The sequence below is a fragment of the Nyctereutes procyonoides genome, unplaced genomic scaffold (genome assembly GCF_905146905.1).
Source record: "Nyctereutes procyonoides isolate TBG_1078 unplaced genomic scaffold, NYPRO_anot_genome, whole genome shotgun sequence".
NCBI classification, from domain to species: domain Eukaryota; kingdom Metazoa; phylum Chordata; class Mammalia; order Carnivora; family Canidae; genus Nyctereutes; species Nyctereutes procyonoides.
This window is the reverse complement of record NW_026575159.1, coordinates 16,991,242-17,015,143: the sequence shown is the minus strand read 5'-3', so window position 1 is coordinate 17,015,143 and position 23,902 is coordinate 16,991,242. Positions and strand designations below refer to the sequence as shown.

At 46.5% G+C, this 23,902-nt stretch overlaps 1 protein-coding gene across 2 annotated transcripts in view; it reads left to right on the top strand.

The window, feature by feature from the left end:
- The first annotated feature begins 2,324 nt into the window (after positions 1–2,324).
- The window catches only part of FBXO32 (F-box protein 32), a 32,115-nt gene continuing 10,537 nt past the window's right edge, over positions 2,325–23,902 (top strand). The window contains exons 1-6 of one of the 2 annotated variants that reach the window (XM_055314172.1): positions 2,325–2,646; positions 8,520–8,632; positions 9,495–9,544; positions 10,682–10,774; positions 22,299–22,392; positions 23,238–23,422. In XM_055314172.1, the coding sequence (XP_055170147.1) occupies positions 2,531–2,646; positions 8,520–8,632; positions 9,495–9,544; positions 10,682–10,774; positions 22,299–22,392; positions 23,238–23,422 (651 nt within the window). In that variant the 5' untranslated portion in view covers positions 2,325–2,530. The remainder of the gene's footprint in view (positions 2,647–8,519; positions 8,633–9,494; positions 9,545–10,681; positions 10,775–22,298; positions 22,393–23,237; positions 23,423–23,902) is intronic. The other variant, XM_055314173.1, reaches the window with a different exon arrangement.

Genomic DNA, 23,902 nt, shown 5'->3' with positions numbered 1-23,902 from the left:
ATTACCAATGAGGAGGAAAGAATGAGAACCAGTAATCCCCCTTACAGCACTTTCTAAATAATCCTGAAAGGGAAGCATTAGAGGCTCTGTTTTTTTTCTTGATTGCTCAAAAAACTGAGCCTCCAGAATTTAAATCATTCATCCAGGTCAGACAGCAGTATGACGCTCTAGCAGAATTAGAATTCAAATCTCCTGCCTTCTGTGCTTTCCAGAGTGATGTAGCTTGCTGACATGTAACTAGCAGGCATCTATAATAATCACATCCCTTAATTATGTCCCCTTGTGGATATCAGTTCTCTCCAACAAAGGCCAGACACAACATTGTCCCATCTGTTAGCACGATCATAGTGTTTATCACTTGTTTAGGACCTTCTGCAGTGTTTTTACAAGCTATTTTTACTATTACCACACTAATAAATTATTTATGGTGGGAAACCTGAATCAGAAAACTCTGGCTACTTGAAAACAGACTTTATTAAAAACATCTCCTTCCCCCTCCAACATGCACCCTCCTAAGGCACACACAATTATTTTGCCTAATCTAAGCCTTGAAGACTGCAGAGTCTGTGGAACAGGAGACACTTGTAGATGGCTGCAGAGGAAAGAGTAGGGAGGGATCAAGTTCGAAACTAATTCTTGGGCATGGGATTTTAACTGGCAGCGATTGCATCGTGCAACCTAATCACCCAACAGACCAGAGTATGAAGCATCATAACTAGAAGTCATGAAGGGCAAGATGCTACCCCGATGCCAGCAGCCCCCCACATCCATTCACCCATTCGTACAACGAGTAGTTTATTGAAGGTCTGCTTTGGGCCTGGCGAGGTGCTGGGACGCCCCTTGAACAAGACCGACCAGCCCTGAAGGAGTTTACACTGTGCGGAGAGGGACGGAGGGGGATGGATTGTTACAAACAAAAAAAGTGACAGTGAACAGGGTAATCTCAGATTGTACTTAGGGTTGTGACGGAGCTAGCCTTGCCACCCTGGGTAAATCAGCGGTCTAAGCCGCTCTGGGCTCTCAGTGCGCTGGTCGGGAAAGCCGTGCACCCCCGCACTGGCCGCTCCCCGGCTGAAGACGACGCTCGGGTTAGGGAGCTAGTGCGTGAGGCTCTGGGCACCCGCGCCCCGGCAGGGCCTGCTCCCCAAACTTCCTTTAGAGCCCCCAGCGCGCGGGCCGAGGGCCATTCGGGGCCCCTCTCCCTTAACGCTCACCAAAACCAGACCAAAGTCGTGGCCGGCAGTTCCCGGAGAGGCGTTGACAGCCCCGAGGATGCCGAGCAGCCGGGAAGGAGAGGAGGGTGCGGCGGTTCCTCAAAACAGAAGGTCGGGGGGGGGGGACCCCAGGCGTCCGCGCTGCGCCCTCAGGGTGCGAGGGGGGAGAGGCGGGGGGAAGGGAGGGCAGGGGGCCCCCCATCTCCGCTCCCACCCCGCGGGCACAGAGGCCGCCCGGCCTCCCGGTCCTTCTCCTTCCTTTGCCAGCCTCGGACACGCGCCTGGCAGCGGACTCGGCAACGACAGTTTGGGAGCTGGGGGCGCTATGCACCCCACCCCCGCCGCCTCGCAGAGCCGGGTTGAGGCGCGGAGGGAGGCCAGGAGGCTGCCGTCCCCCTCCCCCCGCTTCCCTCCCCCGCTCGCGACGGGCGGCTCGGGCTGCGGGGCCCCCTGCGACACCTCGGCTGCGGGGTGGGGGTGGGGGTGCGATCCCTCCCCTCCCCCCGGGTCGCGAAGGGCGGCTCGGGCTGCGGGGCTCCCTGTGACACCTCGGCTGGGGGATGGGGGTGCGATCCCTCCCCTCCCCCCCCCGGGTCGCGAAGGGCGGCTCGGGCTGCGGGGCCCCCTGCGACACCTCGGCTGCGGGGTGGGGGTGGGGGTGCGATCCCTCCCCTCCCCCCCCGGGTCGCGAAGGGCGGCTCGGGCTGCGGGGCCCCCTGCGACACCTCGGCTGCGGGGTGGGGGTGGGGGTGCGATCCGTCGTCCCTCCCCCTCCGCCCGGGAGCGCCCCAGACGCCGCTGGGCCTCGCTCCTGCACCTCGGCGGCAGCTGCGCCCTGGGGGCGGGGGGCGGGGGGCGGCGGGAGCCCCGGCCGCTCAGCGCCGCTTCAAGTTTCCACCGGCGCGCGGTTGTGCAACAGCCCGGGGAGCGGGAGCCGCGGGCGCCTCGGAAAACAAGCCGAGCCCATAAACAAAGCCACGTGGGCTCGCGCGGGGGGGCCGGGCTGCGAGCAGGCGGCTCTTCCGGCAACAAAGGGCCGGGGCCCGCCGCCCGGGATAAATAGCGCGGCCGCCACCGCGGCGCAGCACTCCGGCCAGCCCCGCGCCCCGCGCCCCGGCCCCGCAGCGCCCGGCCCCTCAGCGCCCAGACCCCGCAGCGCCCAGACCCCGCAGCGCCCAGACCCCGCAGCGCCCCGGCCCCGCAGCGCCCCGACCCCGCGGCCGGTCCCCAGCCCCCGCCCCGAGGCCGCCCAGCCGCTGCGGCCCCTCCGCCCGCCCGCCCGCCCGCCCGGTGGGTCGGTCCCGTGGCTCGGTGCCATGCCGTTCCTCGGGCAGGACTGGCGGTCCCCCGGGCAGAGCTGGGTGAAGACGGCCGACGGCTGGAAGCGCTTCCTGGACGAGAAGAGCGGCGGCTTCGTGAGCGACCTCGGCAGGTGAGTGCATCCGCCACCGACCCCCAGACCGAGCCGGGCTGGTGGGGGCCGGGGGGGCGCGGGGCAGGTGAGTGCGGGGGAGGGGGCGGCGGGACTGCAACAGGATGAGGAGGGAGCCCCGGGCCGAGAGGTGGGGTGCGGGGTGCACGGCGGGGGGTGCAGTTGACCGGGTTTCTGCAGAGGTCGGTCGCCAGAGCCGGGGATTTGGGGAATTTGGTTTCTCCTGTTCAAGGTCAGCGACTCCCAGCGGGCACCACCCCCGTCGCTCTGAGCATCCGACGACGAGCGCGGATCTTGTCCGCAAACGTCCGAACTTAAGCACACAAGTTCGGGGGCCCCCGCCTTAGGGACACGGGCCGCGCAGCTTGCTGTGCGGGGGCGCGGGCGAGTGGGTGCGCGCCTGGCCCCGCGGGGCGGCGGGGCTCGGGCACCCCAGCGCGTGGGCACAGCGGGCGCCGCGCCGGGACCCGGGGCCAGCGCCTCCAGGCTCTCCGCAGGCACCGGCGACCGCGCAGCGCGCAGCGAGGATGCGTAGCCCGGAGGGGCGGCCGGACGGTCCCCGGGGCACCGGCGCTTGCGGGGCGGGCTTGCGGGATCTGGGTACAGACTCGGGGTGCCGCGCGGCGGGGAGGGAAGGGAGGCGGCACGGCAACCCACAAGCTGCCGCTGCGGGCAGGACGAAGCGCTTGCACCTGTTTCCTCGGCGGCCCTTTCGGTGGGCGTCCTGCCCGAAATAAATTCGAGGGACGCGCATCAACTGCGAAAAGCCCGCTTGGCTCACGGGAGGTCCCACCTGAGCTCCGTCAGTCTGGTGGAAAAATCCGAGTTCCGCTCGATCCGGGGCTCCGCTTGGTTAGGAACACCGGACTGCTCGCTGTCTAGTAAGTTCACTGGTGTGGAATCGGTCAGTCCGGGTCCAAACAGCCGACTTCCAGACCCCTGCCATGTGGCACAGGTGAGAAGAGCAATGAGAGTGGGCCCAGGGGAGATCAGTGCAGCCCAGTCATCCGTGGGTGCGTTTTTGTGAAGCCTTTGGTCAAAACCACTGGCGACCAGAGTCCTTAAATTGATTTTGGTGATGTCTGTGACTGGACAAGGCTTGTGCTTATTGAGATTTACCAGTGATTTTTTTTTTTTTTGGATGAGCCCCTGGCACTCAATTTTACGGAAATTATCAAGAAAGTATGGTTATTTTGATAGCTTGACCTCCAGAGCCCCCCCCCACCACCAGCTGTCTGTGATTTGTAAAGCATTAAACAACTTTAGTCTTCCAATGAAAAAACAAACAACAACAAACCTAAAAGGATTTAATCCTGGGGGGGGGGTCTGTCAGGAAAAATGTCAGGAAAAATGAATATATTTCACATATATAACTTATGTGAAAGATACTTCAAGGCAGTGCCTGTGGAGTTTGTGGAGCAAATGAGGAATCTTATTTATGGAAAATCAGATAACTTACTTATAGAAAAATGACCAACTGCTGTCACTAGACTCTGCCCTTTTAGGGATGCAAATTACCAATTCTGTCTAAATTTTTCTCCTTAGACTAGAAGCTTCCTTCCTTCCTCCTCTTTCCTAAGGAAAGATAATCTGAGAGTTTGGTATTGTGTTTCTGTGCAACAGTTCAGATGCTTTCTGCAGAGATACAGCAATGATCTGCTGAATGGTGTCGCAGTGGCTCACCCAAATATAATTATGGGATGATATTCAGTAGGATACAGACCACTAGGCTCTGCAGGAGAGGATTCAAAATACAGAGCCTCTGGTTCAAATAAATATTCACACTGTATCTACTCCAGGAGATAACCTGGTATCACTCCCCTTGAGAAGCGAATAGTGGTGCCTCTCTTGCTATAGTATAGGAGACCTGAAGATGGTTTTAACTTACTGTAAAAGTTTAACCTAGGCTGGGGTCCGGTAGCTTCACACCCCTCTATCCCCTTCATGAGCCTCCTTTCTTTCCTCCCATTTCCTGCCTTCTGAGCCAGAGCTGTGGCACTGCCACATTATCACAAATGGTGATCAATATAGTGACCACCTGTGGTTCTGGAATGAGTCAGAGTTTAGGAATCATTTGGTAGCTCCTTGCAACGCAGCTGGCTGTTTGTTTGTGGAGTATTTTTTTTTTCCTCCACCAATTGTAAACAATCCCTTCCCTACTTAGCATGAGAAGTCTGCCAACTTCTTAAAAGCAGTTGGCCTTCTGAGACCTAGGTTTGTAGTCTCAAATATCCCCACTGTTTTTAGCCTTGGTGATGTTTCTCTGTGATGTAAGGTTTGGGCTGAAGGCCCAACTGCACAGGTGAAGTTGAATGCCTCTCCTGTTAGGAGAAAACAAAAGGCAGACCCTTTCAAAAGAGGAAGGAATGAGTAATAAAACAGAGGACTACCAAGGCATGGTACTCTTCTCTAATCCCATGTACCATTCTGTCAGCTGTCTGAGCAAGAGTGGGGAATGAAGGGTGCCTTTGGTGTGTTCCGACCTGGGAACAGTGTTTAATGTTGACCGCAGCGTGTCTGCACAGCACACCTTCTCTGGACTCTGCTGGCCGCTGTCTCTGTCTCCCTCCAACAGCAGAATGGTGCAAAGCCCATCCCAGCTACATGCCCTGAACAGAGATCATGGCAGAATGTAGGATGCGCTTAAAGCAGTACCCCTTGTTAAAAGGTGGAAACAGCATAAGACGGAAGACAAATTTAAATTTGGTGGGCAGATGAAAAATTCGAGGAAAGAGCTTGGTGTGAATTTGGGGTAGTCCAAGGATGCTTCAAGGATGTGGTGGAGGAGACACCCCCAAGCCCCTATCACCAACAGCCCCCCTGCCTCACCCACCCCCAGGATGAATAATCCCAGTGATGTGAGCCTCAGGCCACTCTTCCCCAAATCTACAGTCCTGCAGTTGGAATCTCCAGTGTTGCTTTCCTGTATAGCTGAGGCTGAACCAGGAAGCAGGAAGTTTACCTTAGTACCCTAGATGAGTAGTACAGGAGATAAAAATAATAGTTCAGATTTTTTATGAGTGTATACCGTGTGCAAGGAAGCCACATGAGCTTCATATATGAGGTTGATGGTTTTACCAGAACAATCCGGGCACTAGCCCAGGGAGTTTGACAATTTGGCCATGTATTGGAGCAAATTAGCACAGAAATCTCACTGGCCTTACTCTACAACTAAGCCCTTTGGAGCAGGCCACAGCTTTCTTAAATGGCCTGTTATTGCAAACAAAATGAGAAATAGGTCTCTCTTTCTCCCTTCCATCCTTTTTATCTCCTCTGCCCAAATGGTCTTAATTCTGAAATCTTTCCACCTTTTCTAAAGTTGTGTTTCAGTATCTTGGTATGTGCATGTTGATAGATACAATAGGGCTGGGAGAGGTCTTTTCTCTTATTCTAGGCCTGTGACTTTATAAATCAAGATTAGTCAAAATTGACCACGAAATAGCAACTGTAGTGGCTATTATCAAATTTAATGAAGAAATGGAGCCTTTAAGAAAAATTAAATGTCATGGTTCCTAAATGGTGCTGGCTTTTCTTGTTAAAATTTTCAGTTGTAATTTTCAGTCAGCTTTGCAGTTCCTTGAAATGGACATAACTGAACTCTCAAAATAGCCTCTAACTGAATATATTCTTGCTTGACAGAAAGCATATACGCTGGCAATGCAAATCTTACAGTTCTTGCTTCCAGGCCCTACCTCTGGAGGCCACAACCTAATCACCAAGAGAAAAGTGCAGGTTTTGTCTTTGGTTGAGGCTTTTCTACATTCTTCTCAAAGAACATCATCAGTGATGTCAAATTCTTCTTAAGCTACCTGGAAATGTGTCACTTGGGCTTAAGGCAGATTATTGCCATTTCTATAAGGAAGGCAGGTGCTCAGATTCCTTTGAGTAATGTTCTCAATTAGAAGAGAGTAAGATAAACTGTAAATCTTTAAGATTTCTGGGGAATGGCCACGATCTATGGCTCAGCCTCCGAAAACTTTCCGCTGAATCTCAAATGTGTGATTAAAGAGAATAAGACTGCTCACTTTATGGCTCTCTGCTGGTGGAATTTGGACTCTAGGCCTTCGTTCATGGTGCCAGGAGTGTGTTTTCTTTAAAAATGAGCCTTCACGTGGCCTTTTTACATGCAAAAGGTTATAACCTTGCTTTCTAAAGCTGTTTTTAGCCTCGGTATATCATGGACCAGTCAAGTGCCCTCCCATCTTTTTCTGTTCTCAACTTTGATTAAAATTTCTTGTTGGCTCTAAGAACTCAGAGTTCATTTCTCCCTTAGTACTGTCCGGCTTTCCTGCTGACCTGGGAGCAGATAACGGGCTGGTCAGTGGTTCTGTACACGATAGTGGTACAAGTAGACAAGCACATGCTCCTGGGTGACACGAAGCCTGGCCCAAACATTCACCCTTGGCTTACTTAAGAAACTGTCTCTAAGAGAGAGCCTTTCTGCAGTAATCTCTGTGAAACCTAAAAATATCCTGTTTCCCCCAAATGATTAGATGAAGGCTATAGATACTAGGAAACTCAATAAATGGTATTAAATATGGTCTTGTTAGGGCAGATTAACAAATGATTATCCATCCAGCTCATCCCTGTGGGCCCAGAAACACTGAGTATATTGTTGGTAATGTCTCGTGTAAGCATTTAGGTAGCAGGATACTTATTGAAGTGCTGTTTGAGAGACTTGTGCAACAACCAGATACTGGAAATTGTTGTAAACCCTATTTTCTCTTTTACCATTTACATAATGTCCGTGGAATGGAGAAGTGCAGGTGTATCCCGTATTACCAAACAGATGTATGTCAGAAAGAGATACAAAGCAAATCACATTTTAAATTCAGTGGAGGAACCCCCAAAATTAAAGGACTCTGATATATTGGTGATCTAAGAAAAAGCCCCTAATGTACGTTTTACCAGTGGCATTATAAATCCTGCCTTGCACATCCATACCCATGGGGTTTGGGGAATCTACTCACTATACCTCAATATATCTCCAGCATCTCTTCTACGGAAGCACTTCAGAGATTTGCTTTAAAGTCACGTGGTGGAATAGGATAGAACTCAGTCCCCTGAAATGATAGTTCAGCCTATCCGAACTATCGGAACGGAAATATGCACTTGACCCAAGCTGAACCCAGGAACCCTGCAGTGACCTGTGAATTGGGCAGTTCTCTTTTCGGCTGTTCTAAATGTACAAACTGTGAATCCAGCCAGTGTCATTTAGGAAGAAGGGTCTTCACCTCGCAGCATGACACTTAGTGTTAGTCACAGAATTCTATAAAACCTAAACAATTAGCACTGTGCATTAAACATCCCTTAGAAATAGTGTGTAAGTCAGATTTTGGCAAATATCCTGTTTTAAAGTCATGATAGAAGCATGCTAGTTAAAAGCACCTCGGGTACACTTTAAATGGGTGGATTGTATGGTATGTGAATTATATCTCCATAAAGCTGGGGGTTATTTTAGAAAACAGCTTAGGGTGGATGCTTTTGCAAAATGAAGGCATTGTGTACTACAGTGATACCAGTAACCATCCCTCTCCCTCCCCCTGCAGTCATCATTTTTGCTTAAAGTAATATTGTAGTGCCCAGCATTGCCCCAAGTTAAAGGGTGCAGAGCTGTGTGTCACACACAATGGCAGGCACTGTTGGGATTTCAAAAGACGCAGAAGCCCCCATCCCTGCCTTTCACAGAGATGTGATAATATCTCATCCCCAAAGAGGGAGGCCTGTGCCCGAATAGACTTCGTTTCAGGGGGGTTTACTGTTTTGTTTGTGAAAATGTACGTTTGTGTTTTATAACCCAGTAAGCTATTTATAGAAACCACTCTGATTAAAGTATAGCTGTCACAGCTCATCCCCTCTTCTGTTATCCCTAGTTACTGCAACAAGGAAGTATACAACAAGGAGAATCTTTTCAACAGCCTGAACTATGACGTTGCAGCCAAGAAGAGAAAGAAGGACATGCTGAATAGCAAAACCAAAACTCAGTGTAAGCCATTTGTTTTTGAACTTAGAAGAAAGCTGCTTGAGGATCATTAGGATTGGTTCTTTGAGGGGGAAAAAGAAAAATCTGACCTCGAATGTTAGACATCTGCTTTAATGTTTACTGTGTCATTGACAGAGGTTACTGGGCTCTTTGCACTCAGAGGACTGGCTGTGCATTTTACAAGCAAGATTAACGCGTTCTTTATGGTCTTGTTTATAAGTCAGTTGGTAGTTGGGGTGTTTTTCTTCTGCTTGTCACTTGTATTTGATGTAGTTAATTTAGTTATTATCCAGTGATATGGTCAGCTGAATCAGTGCCAGCATGTGCTTTTATTTGGCACTGGGCTTTGAGGCTTTGGAAATAGATTTGTTTCTCCCTCTTTCCTTGTGTAAATACTATTACATCTCTAGATGCCGAATGTAAGAGTATCAAGTTCTATTAATAAGCAGGAATTACAGATCTTTAGTTTAATCTACCTGTACAACATGATTTCTTCCTGTTATCTGCTTTATTTCTATTTTTTATGGCCTTGTAGTAGTTATAGGCTTGGCATTTAAAACAAACTTATACTTGGGTATTTGATTTTTTTTTTCAATTTGGAGCTTTGGTCTACTAAATCTGATGATCAAAGACTTGGAGCACTTCAGACCAAGTAAGCTATAATTCCAGTATGTATGTATACACCGCAGAAATTAGGCATTTGCATCTCTTAGATTGTCAGTAGAGTCTTTGTCTTTTTTGTCAAAACATTTTATACTTTGAAATACATGAAAAAGAAGCAAGTTTAAAATTCGGAGCATGTTGCACATTTTAAAGCTGTGGGGGGATTTGTTTTAAATTTTTATTTATTTTTTTGCCTGTGTAGATTTCCACCAAGAAAAATGGATCTATGTTCACAAAGGAAGTACTAAAGAGGTGAGCATCCATCTATTTATTAAAGAATATCTCTTAGCTTTATGCCTCTCCCAACAGGGTAGGGAGGAAAATTAGGCAAGAATATTATTTCAAATTGTGGCTGTCATCTTGGGTGCTGGTGGTGGTGGCAAGCAGCCACCAACCTACCCAACCATCAGAATTTAGGGCTACAGAGTGAGTGATAAGCAAAATCACTAAGTGGACTCCCTAGTCATTTGGTGAGATTCTGTATGTAAAAGAGCTTTATAAAGATTAATATACCCATCTCAGATGTATTATTGTAAAGCACTGGCCTTCCCCCCTCCCCCCGAACAGTGCCTCTCTTTGATTCTGAGATAGCTTCAGACTCCAACTTTGTGAAGTTTTAGCCCTAGAAGAGCTAATCCCTAAATACTGCAGAAGTTTCAGTGCCTGCACAGGGGACAAGACACTGTAATTAGTACATTTGCGTGGCACTTCATAAAACCCTTTTACATACATTTTCTCTCTGCACAGGCATCTGCTCAGAGAGCTGGGATACAAAGCAGTATGGTAGAGGCTAGAATTTCTCTGTCAGGGACCTTGATGAATATGTACATCCCTATGTGGGTTGTGGCCCTGCAGGGGGTCAAGAACATACCCATGACTACCCAGATACTTGGAGTTGGGACAGAATCAGGACTCTCTGCTCCCACTTCCTCGTGTGTTCACGGGTAAAGGATCAAAACTTCTTTTTGCTTCCTCATGAAGCCTTATAAATGCTTCTGATGATCACAACGAGAAAAGCACTAAAGATACGAGGCAAGGTGGCAGGCACAGTTGACACAAGGAAGTCTAATTCTCCTCCCATTACATCCCAACTCCTGACCTTTCCTTGATCAGCAACTATTTATGATTTCCCCATTCAAGTTTGTGCAAGGGCTCAAGTGGTACAAATCATGAAGAGGGGTGTTTAACATGTGAGTCACTGACTAGAGCAACTGCTGTCTACACTGCGCATCTTTGTGGCTCGCAGGGGGTTCCCAGAAAGGGCTTATCATGGCACAGGAAAGCAACAGATGGCCACAGGTTCCCTATGACAGCCATCCAGTCTTGTCAGTAGAGTCCAGGTGGATTGTTCTGGAGAATGACCTCTGCACCCCCTGTTTTCATGTCCAGCGCCATGGATATTGCACTTTGGGGGAAGCCTTCAACAGGCTGGACTTCTCAACTGCCATTCTGGATTCCAGGAGATTTAACTACGTTGTGCGGGTAAGTTTCTGTAGGTTACCAGAGTCTCAGCTGAATTGTCTTTCAGGTTGTCTTGAGGTAGTTTCCTGCCCCTGCCCCCCAAATAACTTCTTGGGACTCTAGGAATTTGGAACAGAGCAGAAAACAGACTTCTTCCCTCCCCTCTCTCCAGACCTACTTCAGGTCCTTATGTGGATCCCATTAGGATGTGTCCCTGAGCTTGGCTGTGACAGACAGGAATGGCCATAATCCTATCTCATGTGAGCACCCCCACCCCCCCCACCCCCCACTCTCCACCATGGATAAATGGGACTACGCTGCAGGCACCAAGAGCTCTGGCAGCAACATTAGCAAGGGAGAACTCAGTCCTAAGCAATCTGAAAACTACCATGGATTGTTTTAAAAACCTTCTGTACCTCTGATTGTTCTCATTGTCCTCCTCCTTGTCATGCTTTAGCGGACTCTAGGTGACCCCAAGGCATTCTTGGTTGAGGCTACAAAACCAGAGGAGTTCAGAGCACTTGCCCATGCTTCTTTCCCATGACTCCCTTGCACCCCACGTGATGACATATTGGGTCTCGCATTCACCTAGTCACCTAAAGCTTGAAACTACCTGTTTGGGCCAGTTGCTTTCCATTTGAAACCCTGTGTTGGGAAGAAAAAAAATTTTAATGAGCTTTAGTGAAATAGTCACGATAGACGTAGTCAAGCAAATGAGTCTAACCATGCCGTTCAAGTCCGTGATCCTTTTTAATTGATTTATTGTTGTTTTCTCCCCCTTGACTCTCTTGCGCATTTCTGTCCATGGTCAGAATGTCTGTGTCTCCCTCTCCTCCTGGGGAGGTGGCAGCTCTTTGGGTTTTCAGCTCAGAAGTAAGTGGGAATTTACCCACGAGGGGTGTTGGTTGGTTGGGATTTTATTTTCTTTTTCCTGGGTTGTTGTGCTTCACAGCACTGGGTCACTGAGTCAGATGATTGCCACGGCCCAGCCAGAACGATGACATTCAAGCCCCCTTGAGGCCTGGATCATTCACCTGTCATCTGGGCAGATGCAGGCCTGGCTGTCCCAACTGACCTGATACACAGGCCCCCTTGCAGGTTAGGAGCTCTGGGCTGAGCCTCTGACCACATAAGCTGACCTGTCAGCTCTCAGCTGAGCCCTTACTCCAATCCAAAAGGGATGAAAATAAGAGGCCTTCTTGATGAAATGTTTGTGTCATTCAGTATGACTGTGCCACTTCAGAGAGATCTCTGTGGCCTGCAACCCAGCCCAGGCTGGTTGGAGACAGGCCCAGCAAGAGCTGGAAACTCTGTTGCTAAGAATATGAATAGTTTCCATGTCCTAGGTGTCAGAGGAGGACACTCAGTTCTGATGTCTTAATTACAAACTAATCAGCTAAAGGGTCAGTTTTTAGATGGCTCTCCTTCCTACCTGTTTTTCCTTTCACAAGAAATAAAGCACAGGAACAAGATCCTAACAGCAAAAATCTATTTTTTGTGTAATTACATGTATTCACCTTTATCCTTTCGTTGACCCTATGAAGTGTGGGTACTTTGATGATCTGTTTAAATAGATGGCAGTACAACAAGGTAAAATGACTTGTCCAAGGTTACAAAGCTACATAAGCAATAGAATCGGAATCTGAAATCGGGTCAGTCTCAGAGTTCTTACTCTCAGATGCAAAGGATCAAAGGAACAATGGTCCAAGGTCAGGCGCAGCTCCACTACTCTCCAGCTATTTCAGCTTCTCAGACTCCGCTGCCCCTTCTATTAGGACTTAGAACAACCTCACAGGGTAGCTGTCTATCAGTAATGTATTCTATGTGGAGATACCCTGCAAACCAGCATCTGTTATTCAGAGTCAGCTACTAATACTTATTATCACCTACTAACCAAAATTATTACTAATTCTTCCCAATATGCCTTCTCAGGCCAGTTGATAAATGTTTTTCCCTTAAAAAAAAAAAGGAAATTTTGCACTTGATAAAGACCCATCATAGAGAGCTTGGATCTGATAGTATCTAATTGTAAAATATGAGGACTTTTCCTTATAGAATATTTAAGTTAGAGAAACTGCTAACTGCTTTCCGAGTTGTCAGGTTCAGCAATAGTGGAAAATATTTCTGTTTTGGAAAGAACAATCTTTTTTCCCCCTCACTGTTAGAATCCTCTATAATTTGAGAAATAATGTTATTTTTTTAAAGAGCTTAAAACATTTTAATGATAGGCGCTGCGTTTTGAGGGTTTTCTTCTAACAGACCCCATGCACATCTCAGATATTCTTATCCTCAAGCCAACTTTGCAAAGTAGCTCGCCAGTATGCCTTCCCATCTTACTACTTCCACCTAACAGTTTCTTAATTTAGTACTAAAGTGATACCTTGGTCCAGTGAACAACTGAACCAACTTTGAAGGCATTAAAAAAAAAAGCCTTTTAATCTCTTTAAAGCCAAGTACATTTTTAAAAAATGTGCTGTATTCATCTTGGCTATCATCTTCAGAAACAGACAATGCAGAGGGAATAAAAGAGAGGGCTAACACCGCTATCTCTGAATTTTATAACTTTTATCAGTAAGTATGAAGATTTTGTGGAATTTTTGGAATCAAAAATTTTGAATATAAACTGGAAAGGTTTTCATAGAACATTTGTATCTTATTTTAATAGGCTTCAGATTATACACACTGCCTTCACCTCATTTTCTACATACCTCCAATGGCTTAAATACAATTTTAACTATGGGATTTAAGAAGACTTAAAATCTTTAGAGGCAACAACTTACCCATTTATGAAAGGTCATTTTAAAAATCAGTTTACACCATGCCTCAAGACCAACACATTTTGGAAATTCCCCTGGGGAGCTGGTGAGGATTCCAGAGGCAGGGCTGGTGTGGGGTTGGCCTTTGGTCACCACAAAGAGGTGAGTGCTGATTAAATCAGCCAGGGCACAGAGAGGCCAGTGAAGAAAGTAGGTCTCCAGTAAACCAGGAGAGGGCTTTGAAGACCACACACCACCTCATGGCTCTCTGAAGCAAGCCTGCTATGATCCACTGGTTCACATTTGAACTGGCTGCACCTTAGAAGTACCTGCAAAGCTTGTTGGTCTATAGAAACCCACCTCTAGAGCATCCAGTTTAATTAGTTCAAGGTAGTGGCCACACATTGCTACCTAAATTTGTCCGTCAGGTGATCCCTGTGTTTTCAAGTTTGAGAACCGGCTCAAAAAACTATTGGGAGCCCAAATGCCATATTTTGCATGCTGTGTTTTTTAGCAAGATACAATGAGGTACATTGGCAGGAGAGGATTTTGATGCTTTAATGCCAGGATGACCTCTGACCTGGTCTTCCAGCTCTCTCCATGGGCTTTAGATGCCACCTCCAGACCAGCAAGGTCCTAGAGAACCTTGAGAACCACTTCCTGATTGGAACAATGTGACCCATATGTGCTAGCAGATCAGAAAGGACAAGCCAATACTTGCAACCCCATTCCCTAGCCCTCTGCAGCAAAAAAGAACATCACAGCCTAAACCAAGGCACATTCTTATTTTTTTCTGCATTACCACCCTAAGACCATTTGAATGTTTCCAGCAAGTTACTGCATTCCTACCACCCCTAAAAGTCTTTTCCAAAAACATGTTTTAGTTTAAGTTGACTGGCGGTTTGGCAAGGAAAAGGCTGAAATATGGCACTATGACTCAAATTCAAACCCAATGCCTTAAATTAAGGGCATGCTGTTGCCAACCCCCTGGTGGGTCGTGATGTGCCTGAGAAGCCTGGCCCCTTCACTAGGTTCCTTGGCCACAGTGACCTTGAATTAATTTGGCACTGCACAGATTCGGCGCCTTCCTTGGATGGAAGGTGGCCCCTGCCACCTGGGTCTTAAAACCGGGGGTTCTTTTTCCATTGGGACACAGAAGTTGTTGCCTCTAAAGATTTTAAGGTGGGATGGAGGGAAGGAGGCCAGTCACCCCAAAGGCAACAAAGTCAAAAGAACAGAGCTGTGAGCCTATTTGAGAAAGTTTCGCAGAAACGGTTGGGAATTGTGAGAATCCACCGCAGGGTATTAACATTAGAGGGCACAGGGTGGGATCCTTCCGTGAGTGTTGATTAGGCTGCCAGTGATTTTATAGGAGAAAGTCTGTGTCTGTTAGATTTCATGGCTTTCAGTTATAACAAGCATTCAGGCAAGCAGATCCTGCAATATCTGGGTACCCAAAGACATGAGGGTATGCCCTCAGAAGTGGAGGAAGCATACACAGAAGTAGGGAGCTACCTGAGAAAGCAGGGGTGCCTGCAGAAATAATGGGGTACGTGCAGAAGCGGGAGGGTACCCACACACGTGGGGAGCACCTGAGAAAATGAGGGATGGCCAAGAGCCCAGAACAGTGGTATTTTGACCCTTGGCTCCTAAACAAATGGTGTAAGCATGTACTTTCAATTTCTCTACGTTCATAAATTCATGTGTGAATCACATCCCTATAAAAGGTGCTAACAATGGTATCTGTCCCGTCATGTTGCTCAGAGAATCAAAACTTAATTTAAATGCTTTTCAGCAGTGCCTGGTACATGGTAAGCACTCGATGAGAATCACTGTTGCCATTAACGTCCTCATCTTTCGAATCCTCATTACAGGCATTAGAAAACACACAAATAGAAAAATGATAGGAATAATAGAGACGAAATAAAATGGAGAGATTGGCGTTTTACAGTTTTTCTGCCTGTCTGCCTCCCCAGTCCCACTTTGGAGACCACAGAATCAGAGCTTTTCTCAAGGACTCAGAATCTAAACCTTATCCCACCATGGGCCCGGAAATATATTTTATATAAAAATTATGTCTAGTTTCTAGGTTTAAGTTAGGTGCTTACTACCCAAGGGGATAGGATAAGTTGGACAGGTGAGCTGAGGTGGTTTTTATTTGTTTATTTTTTAATCTCACTGTATTTTTCTATGAGTGCTTTTTCTGTTCCAGGTTCCAATCCAGGATCTTATGCTGCATTTAGTGTTGTTTTAGTTTACATATCCCATTATGATTGAATTTGAATATTTTCCTATATGTTTCGGGATTATATTATTTCTTTGTGTGTGTGTAGATTGCTTATTTGAGTGTCTCTCTCTCTCTCTCTCTTTGAGGCTTTTAAGCCTTTGTGAGCTGAGTTTTAAATGCCAATTCAGTAGACTTTCCTCCCATTCGAGGAGATAAGTTCTGAGAGCATTTGACACTATAGTCTAAGTGCTCTAGCTGAGGGTAAAACAGAGGTTTGCTTTCAGTATCTGTGAGCTAGGATCAGAAGGCCCCTCAAATTCACAGCATCCTCCTGCTAGGTCCCCAGAGATCACAGACTGCTTCAGGTGAATGCTGCTTTCAAATTCCTAAACAGGTATTTCAGGATGAAACCTCTGACATTTACCTAGTATTGCCAAAGCCACTTGAGAATCAACAAAGACCTGGCCCTTGCTTGTCAGAGCCACTCTGGGGGGACAAGGTTGAAATGACTGTAGTGGCAAATTGGGTTTTGGTCCTGTCCAGGAGACTAGACAAGGGCGTATTAGAGACAGCTTCTTGGAAGAGGTAGAGCCTGAGATTGAAGAACGAGCCTCCTTCCTTGAAGGATGGCCAGGATTTGGCAAGTAGAAAGAGGCAAGCAAGTAGCAAGCCCCACAGGGACAAGTGGCATGAGCAGGAATCTGGAGATGAGAAAGAACAGGAGTGGTGGTGAGTTGCTGGTGGGCCGGGGACCCAGGGTGATGTGACATCCAGCCTCATGGAATCCTAGGGTGGAGGTGAGGGAGTGCTGGAGTAGATGGGAAGCCCAATTTAAGCAGGAGTGCTGAGGCAAATAGAGCTGCTCAGACTGAGGCAGCAGGGAGCAGGGCACCATTACAAGTTCAAAAATATCTGGGATGGATAGAAGACAGGGCAAGTTTCTCTCAGATGAGAATACAATTAATTTGTGTAAACTTGGCCCTCCTTCTTAGGATTCTAACGCCCTCCGTTAGAGAGATGTTTCCCTTGCAAATAATATTTACCCAATCTTGACATGCCTGAAGATTATTAATGTAGCTGAAATGTTCCCTCTTCCAACCTGTCAGCGTCCAAGCTCAAAGTCAGGACAAAACCTTCCAGGTTTTTAATCTGTGTTATCCACTGGATAAATATGGGTCTTGAAAGTACGTGGTGCTCAGTACAAGCAGAGGCACTGCCTGAGGCAACCGAGGGTTTCCTGCAAAAGACAAAATCTTCCCTAGGCACCCGGCTTGGGTACTGAGCATGTAAGAGTTTCTTTCCTGCCTCTGATAAGCGTGAGGCATGTTTCTCCATCAGATCTATAATACAAACTAGAAGGCCCACTGTCATGGGAGATGAGAGAACTTAGAGATTAAATTATGTTCTTAATAGTCTATGCAAGATATGCTTTGAGCAACAGCCTTATGGTTAACCTCCATGTGGTTTTTTCTCAAACAAATAGTCAGGGCAGCTCCTACTGCTTCTGTTGATGCCTCCGAAGCCCTAATTGTTTAGCATCCCTCTAAGTCTCAGCTACTTGTCTCCCTGGAAGGTATCTATGATGTGTGTGCATTCTATGTGATTTTCCTCCTAAAACCTCAGTCTGGGCCCAGACCCCTTAGGACTTCCAGCCTGACCGCCCAGCCCTCTGCCACCAACTGTGATTGTGTCATCTGATCACCATGACCTGCCTCACCTACAGAGGAGGGACTTAGGGATACTCTTGCCCAGGTCCCTTGCAGCTACAACACTGTTCGATTCCAAAAGACAAAAAAGGGACGCTGAGAAGGGGCACAAGCCAGATCAAGGAGGACCTTACCGGTCAAGGAAAGGAGTTTAGATTCTTCTCGAAATGCAAAGGGAAGCTGTTTGAGGGTTACAAGCAGAGAAGTGACGTGAGCTCATGTGTTTTGTAAAGTACATATGCTCCGATGAAGAGGAGAGAAGAGACCTGCTCTTTCTGTGGTAAAGTGAGAGAGGAGAGAAATCTCGCTTCTGCCCATTTGTGTTCCACACGCCACTGCAAACCATGGTTGGATCTGCTCCAAGGTTTGCTCTGAGATCTTGCTTGCAACTCGATTTTTGTCCTCCTCGATATCTCCAAAAGTAGCATGAGCCAAAGCTGAAGGGCAGGATGTGGTTTCTGCATGCGGTGACCACCATCCCTTCCTCTGGTAGCCCAGAACCATTCCTGTTACTGCACGACTAGTCACTGCAGATCACGCCGGATAGCCAGCCTGCCCACGCGGCAGTCATACCGTGGAATTCAAGAGGAGCCTGAGAGCACCCCCTCCTCCCCCTCCTCCTCCTCAGCACAGCCACAAATTACTGGCACCTGGGCTAAAATTTGCCCAGCAGAAAAGAAACAGCTATTTCCAAACAAGACATTTTCTTCTGCTCTCTTGTTGTCTAAGTCATCTTGGTAAATAAATTGCAAGATAAAGTCCTGCTCCCCTAGACACATAGCTCTCTTAACACAGAAGTAAAATTAATTAATTCCGTCCTCTTTGACCACTAGTTCCACATGATACTATCCACTGGTTTGGGGCCCCGCAGAGTTCTGCCGATGTGGAAAGTAGAACTAAATGGTTTGCCCAAAGCAACTGCCCCAGCCCAGTTATTAACACTTTCTGGGGATTATTTCTCCCTCACTGGTAAAAACTGATTACCTGTCACAATGTAATCCTGATACAGAACTTCAGACTCTGTCTCCCAGAAGAGAGCAATACACGATATTGCCACTAGTTTTAAAGTTTGGCCCTAGGTGCAAATTTGATTGACCGTGAAAAGCTGAAGTCTTTAAGTGATCAAAATACATGTTCTCTGTTAAGACACAAATGGGCACAAGTCCTCGCTCTACCACTTACTGCTGATGTAACTTTAGGTATTTAAATTCTCTGAGCCACAGTGTCCCCTTTTATCAAATGGAGAACCCAACTCACCAGCTTACCATTGAAGACTAAGCAAGATCAGATCGTACATGGAAGTGCTTAGTGCAGTCACTGGTATGTAGGAAACCCCAATTAATGTTAGCAAAATAAGACCACATAGTAGATGCAATTTTGTAAGTCATAAAATGTATCAACTTTAATTCTCATCAACAGATAGGAAGCTATTAAATGTATCACAAACATAATAAAAATGACAGAAAGGAATATTAAAATTTGAAACCATTGAAGCATTTGGTTGGCAATGATAAAATTGAAATACAGGGATTCTAAAGATCTTTAACCCAGCTGTACTTTACTAATTCACTATACCCTCCTTAGCAGTAATTTTACTTACTAATAGTCTCTGTATTATGGTAAAAACTAATGATAATAATCTGAGTATATTCTTTGTACCAGACACTGCTATGAATGCTTTATGAACACAGTCAATCTTCATTGCAACTCCGATGTGGATACTATCATTATGCATATTTTACAGATGGGGAAACTGATGCAGGAAGTTTGGCTCTGAAGCCTTTACTCTTAAATTCTAGTGATAGATACAGATATATAAAACTTTATATTATAATTTATATTATATCATATTATAGTTGGTAAACTATAGCCTAAAAACCAAGTCTGGCCCCTCACCTGTTTTTGTAAATAAAGCTTTATTGAAAAACAGCCACATTTATTCATTTACATATTGTCTAAGGCTGTTTTGCATTACAACTGCTGAGTTGAGTAGTTGAATAGTTGTGACAGAGCATATGGCTCACAAAGCCCAAAGTATCTATTATCTTGCCCTTTATAGAAAGCTTGCTAAACCTTGATATTAGCTGTAAACTTCACTAAAAGACTGGGGTCTAGAAGAGGATGAAATACTATAATAATAATGCCTTATATTTGGTATTTAGAGTGGGTTTTTACATATTTATCTCTTTGATTCTCCTAACAACCCTGTGAAATAGGTAGTCTTTTTAGTTCCATTTTAGAAATGAAGAAACTGGAGTTTGAGAGGGTAAGTGACTAACAGAGAGGACCACTGACTAACAGTAAACACCATGAGTCTAGCCATCATGTGTCTTTACTGTCATATCCATGTCACCTACCACAATGCTAGGACAGTGGGCACTCAAAAAAAAGGGGGGGGGGGGGAGTTGTAAAGGTCACCTGACTAGAGAAGCTGGGTCTCCTTCAGTTCCAGGGTTTTTTTTTCTCCTGACCCCACCACCGCCTGGCAGTGAAAAAAGGGACTTTCTCTTGAGATAGGGTTAAACGTAGGGTGGCTGACCTGTCTTTTCTGCAGTTAATTGAGAAATTTTTGCTGCTGCCTTCCTCCTGCCTCATCAAACATCATCTCAATCAAACCAAAGGGCTTTTTGTTTTCCCTCAAGTACACAGTCACAGCCTTGAGAGTTTTCTTCTCTTTGTGATTGGTGCATTTTTCAACAAGATTAACGATGCCGCCCTCAAGGAGGGTAGTCACATGGAATCTGGGTTTTGGATGGATTTCAGGCAGAGCGCTGCCCGCCCTTCTCCCACCCCATGATGAGTCACAGTGCACAAGCCAACTGCCCTTCCGAGAGCGACTCAAGGCTTTGTTTTCTTTCATCTTGCTTCATGCTGGTCATGTGAGGCACAGGGTATTAATAGACCATCCGGTTGGCTTTCTGAATCTGGTTGTTGTTGGTCAGGGAGATAAACGAAAGGTTTGGCCAGTCCCTTTGTGCCATTTGTCACTCCTCTCTTGACTGTCACGTGCCAGTTGGTGACAGAGCTAAACCAGGCAAGCAGAGGTCATCTAGTGTGGTCATTGCCCGTGAATGTGGCCTCTACAAATGTACTGACTTTTTGCCTCTCTTTGTGGGTCCTCGGTTGGGTCAGCTCCTGACTTCCAACATTGGATCACCAGTAGTAATCTCAACAAAGCAGCTTCAACCTTTCTTCATCTTCTCCTCCTTGCATGTGTGAGAGATACATAAGCCAGGCAGGAAAAAGTTTCAGGGTGTTTTGTTTAGCTTTTTTTTTTTTTCTTAGAGTAAAATTATGTTCAGGAAATTAAAAATCTGTATGTGGTTTGACAGGCTCCTAAGGGGCTCCAGGAGGACAGAAGGTTTAAACAAATGCTTTGGAAGCAGAGGTTCTTTGAATTGCTTAGGGCTTTGATCCAAAAGTTTCAGTTCTCCTCTGCAACCCGATTTTTAGAATGTCACTTTGCTAGTTCCCTCAGCCTTGATGCCAGTGTGCAGGCACAGTGTCATGCTTGGTGTTTACTGACCTGAAGCGAAGTGGAGCTGGGGCCTGGCCAAGTTGATGAAACTCCCTGGAAAAATTTCTGAGGAACAGACATTCAAGCTTTAATGTAAAGGAGAGGTCTTGGTTCTAAGGCTAAGGCCAGCTAGTTTCAGTTGGGGGCCTGCTGGGCCCTGGTAAAATTATTGTCACCTTACATCAACCTCTTTTATTTGATAACTCTGTGAAAGCATGAAGTGTATTGAGAAGGTCTCTGCTGAGTCCTGCCATGGGTGTAAGTTAGCAGGCTTAGTCTCTTGAGCCTAACTTTGCTCATCTGTTAGGTGGGTTGATCTCCTTGATCTCTGAGATGCCATCTTCCAGTCAAGTTTCATTTTTCAACAATAGAATGTTTAATAGATCTTTTTCCTTTTTTAATGTTACCACATCTGTAAAGAATTTTGCTACCAAAGAAAGACTGGACTAAGGACGCACCAACTTAAATTATTACCTTTCTTTCTTTTTGCTTGGCAATAAATGGTGTAGTGGGATTAGGACACACTCCTTCAGCAAACACACTGACCTTTATTTTTCATGTAATTTTGGGCCAGGCACTGGGCTTTTTTGAGCATTCCCTCATTCAGAGCTCTCAACTGTCTTGGGGACTCTGAGTATTATTAGTACAGGTGAAGAAACTGGGGCACCAAGAAATTTAGGAGCTGGCCCATAGTCACAGAGGCTCCTAGTCTCTAAGTAGAAATAGGTATATGTACTCTACAACCCTGAATTCCTCTCTCTTCCTGTGATTGGTCTCTTTCTACAGGAAGATTAAGTGCAGTGGAATATTCTAATTAACAGACATTTTTACTGAAGGCTGCATGGGCAGGAGATTTCTGGATAAGATTTGCCCCTTCCTTGGAAAACACACGTCTTGCTGACCATGAACTCTAATGTGCCTTGAGGAACAGTTGGTGCCTGTGGGGAAGAAGTTCAAGTAGGGGTAGAAAAATTTCTGCTGGGAGTGATTCTGTAGAGCTCAAACATTTACAGGTCATAGGAGGCTTTGTTCCCTTCAGAGTCCTCGGCTTCACTTGCTGAAGTAGGCCAAGCAGAATGAATTCACCCTGGCTGAAGCCAAACTCTTTATATTTAAAAGAAAAAAAAAGCAATTAAATATTCAGCCTGATTCCTGGGGTTTGAGTTACCCCCATTTGTCTTTCACTTTGAGCATCTGCTTTTTATTGCACTGTGGGACCGCCTGCTATCTATGTCTCCTCGTCGGTCTGTATCTGCATGTCATGTGACTCAAAAGCAAAGATTAGAGGAGAAAAATGTCTCTGTGTTCTAAGCCTGGCAACTTCTATTTTTATCCACAGCTGTTGGAACTGATAGCAAAGTCACAGCTCACATCCCTGAGTGGCATCGCCCAAAAGAACTTCATGAACATTTTGGAAAAAGTGGTACTGAAAGGTGAGCTAGCTCTCTTGCGCGCTTTCTCTCTCCCTCTCCCCTTTTTATAGAGATGGGGATGGGCAGATGGATATTCCAACAGAGCAGATGTGTCTGCTTTAAGGAAGAGTGAGTGGATGGAAATGAATAACTCCAAATGTGTTTCAGGGGTGCCAAACTCTAGTTCAGAAAGGAGTGCTGCTCATGCTCATGATGAAGGGAGAGACAGTCACCTTCCCATCCTTTTATCAGGAGCATCCATTTACCCTGCCGTAAGCCTCTCAGACGTCTCAGTGTGTGCACATGTCTCAACCTTGGCTACCAAGCCTCTGGATTCCAAATTCCTAGAAAATCGAGCTATGTACAAGGTAGAACAGACTTATAGACTATTTGCCCTAGAAGGAGCTTTAGGTCTTTGGCTCATTTGATTCATTGTGCATATGGGGAAACTGAGGTCCATAGAAAGAGTAATTTATCCATGATCACCCAAAGACTCAGGCAGACAGGATCAGAACTCACATTCCTGACTGCTGACCACCGAAACAACACATCACTGCTGGGCTAAAGAACCTGCTTTCAGATCAGGTGAGCCATTGGTGCTGGTGAAACAACAAAGAGAGAAAGAGTCTTTGTCAAAAACTAGGGAGAAGAGAACAAAGAGGGACCTAGATAATGGTAACTCTACCCAGTAACCTCAAGTGTGGAAGCTTGGCCAAGTGTAGAATAAATAACAGTGAGAAAGAAAACCACATCCCTGGAGGCAGTACCCACGTAACATGAGCAGAATCGAGAAGAAAGGCCCACTTAGAAAATATACAGTGTTCCAGTATCATAACTGGTAATACTTTTTTTCTTCCCCATTCAAGTCCTTGAAGACCAGCAAAACATCAGACTAATAAGGGAACTCCTCCAGACCCTCTACACGTCCTTATGTACACTGGTCCAGAGAGTCGGCAAGTCTGTGCTGGTCGGAAACATCAACATGTGGGTGTACCGAATGGAGACAATTCTACACTGGCAGCAGCAGCTGAACAATATCCAAATTACCAGGGTAAGCAGGAACGCCCCAACTTCCTCCTGGCAGGAAAGACTTGGGTCAGTTCCTCTGACCAAAGCCTCACCAGGACTTTACATCTTCTCTAGTGGTGGAAGAGTCTGGACTGTTCTGATTGGATGCATTCTACTGGGTGCTGAGCATGGGTTGGAAATTCCCGATAAAAGAGAGGGTGGGAAGAAGATCTCGCAAAACAGGGTCAAAGCACGTGAATTGAAGCATGGTAGGAAGACTGGAAACTTGGATTTGGAGGGGATCTCCCCTCTTGCCCATGTCCTCCTAAAGAATATGTCCATTACAGCTGTAGGAATGCTGCCTTGAATACAATAGAACTGTGATGGCAGTGGCTTGGAAAGCTGGTACCCACCTTGGAAAATTGTAGTTCCAATGATTAATAATTATGACAAGGAATCCTTTGGTTAAAGACCGTGAACATACGTGGAGGCCAAAAAGAGCAATTCTCACTCCAAGCCGGGG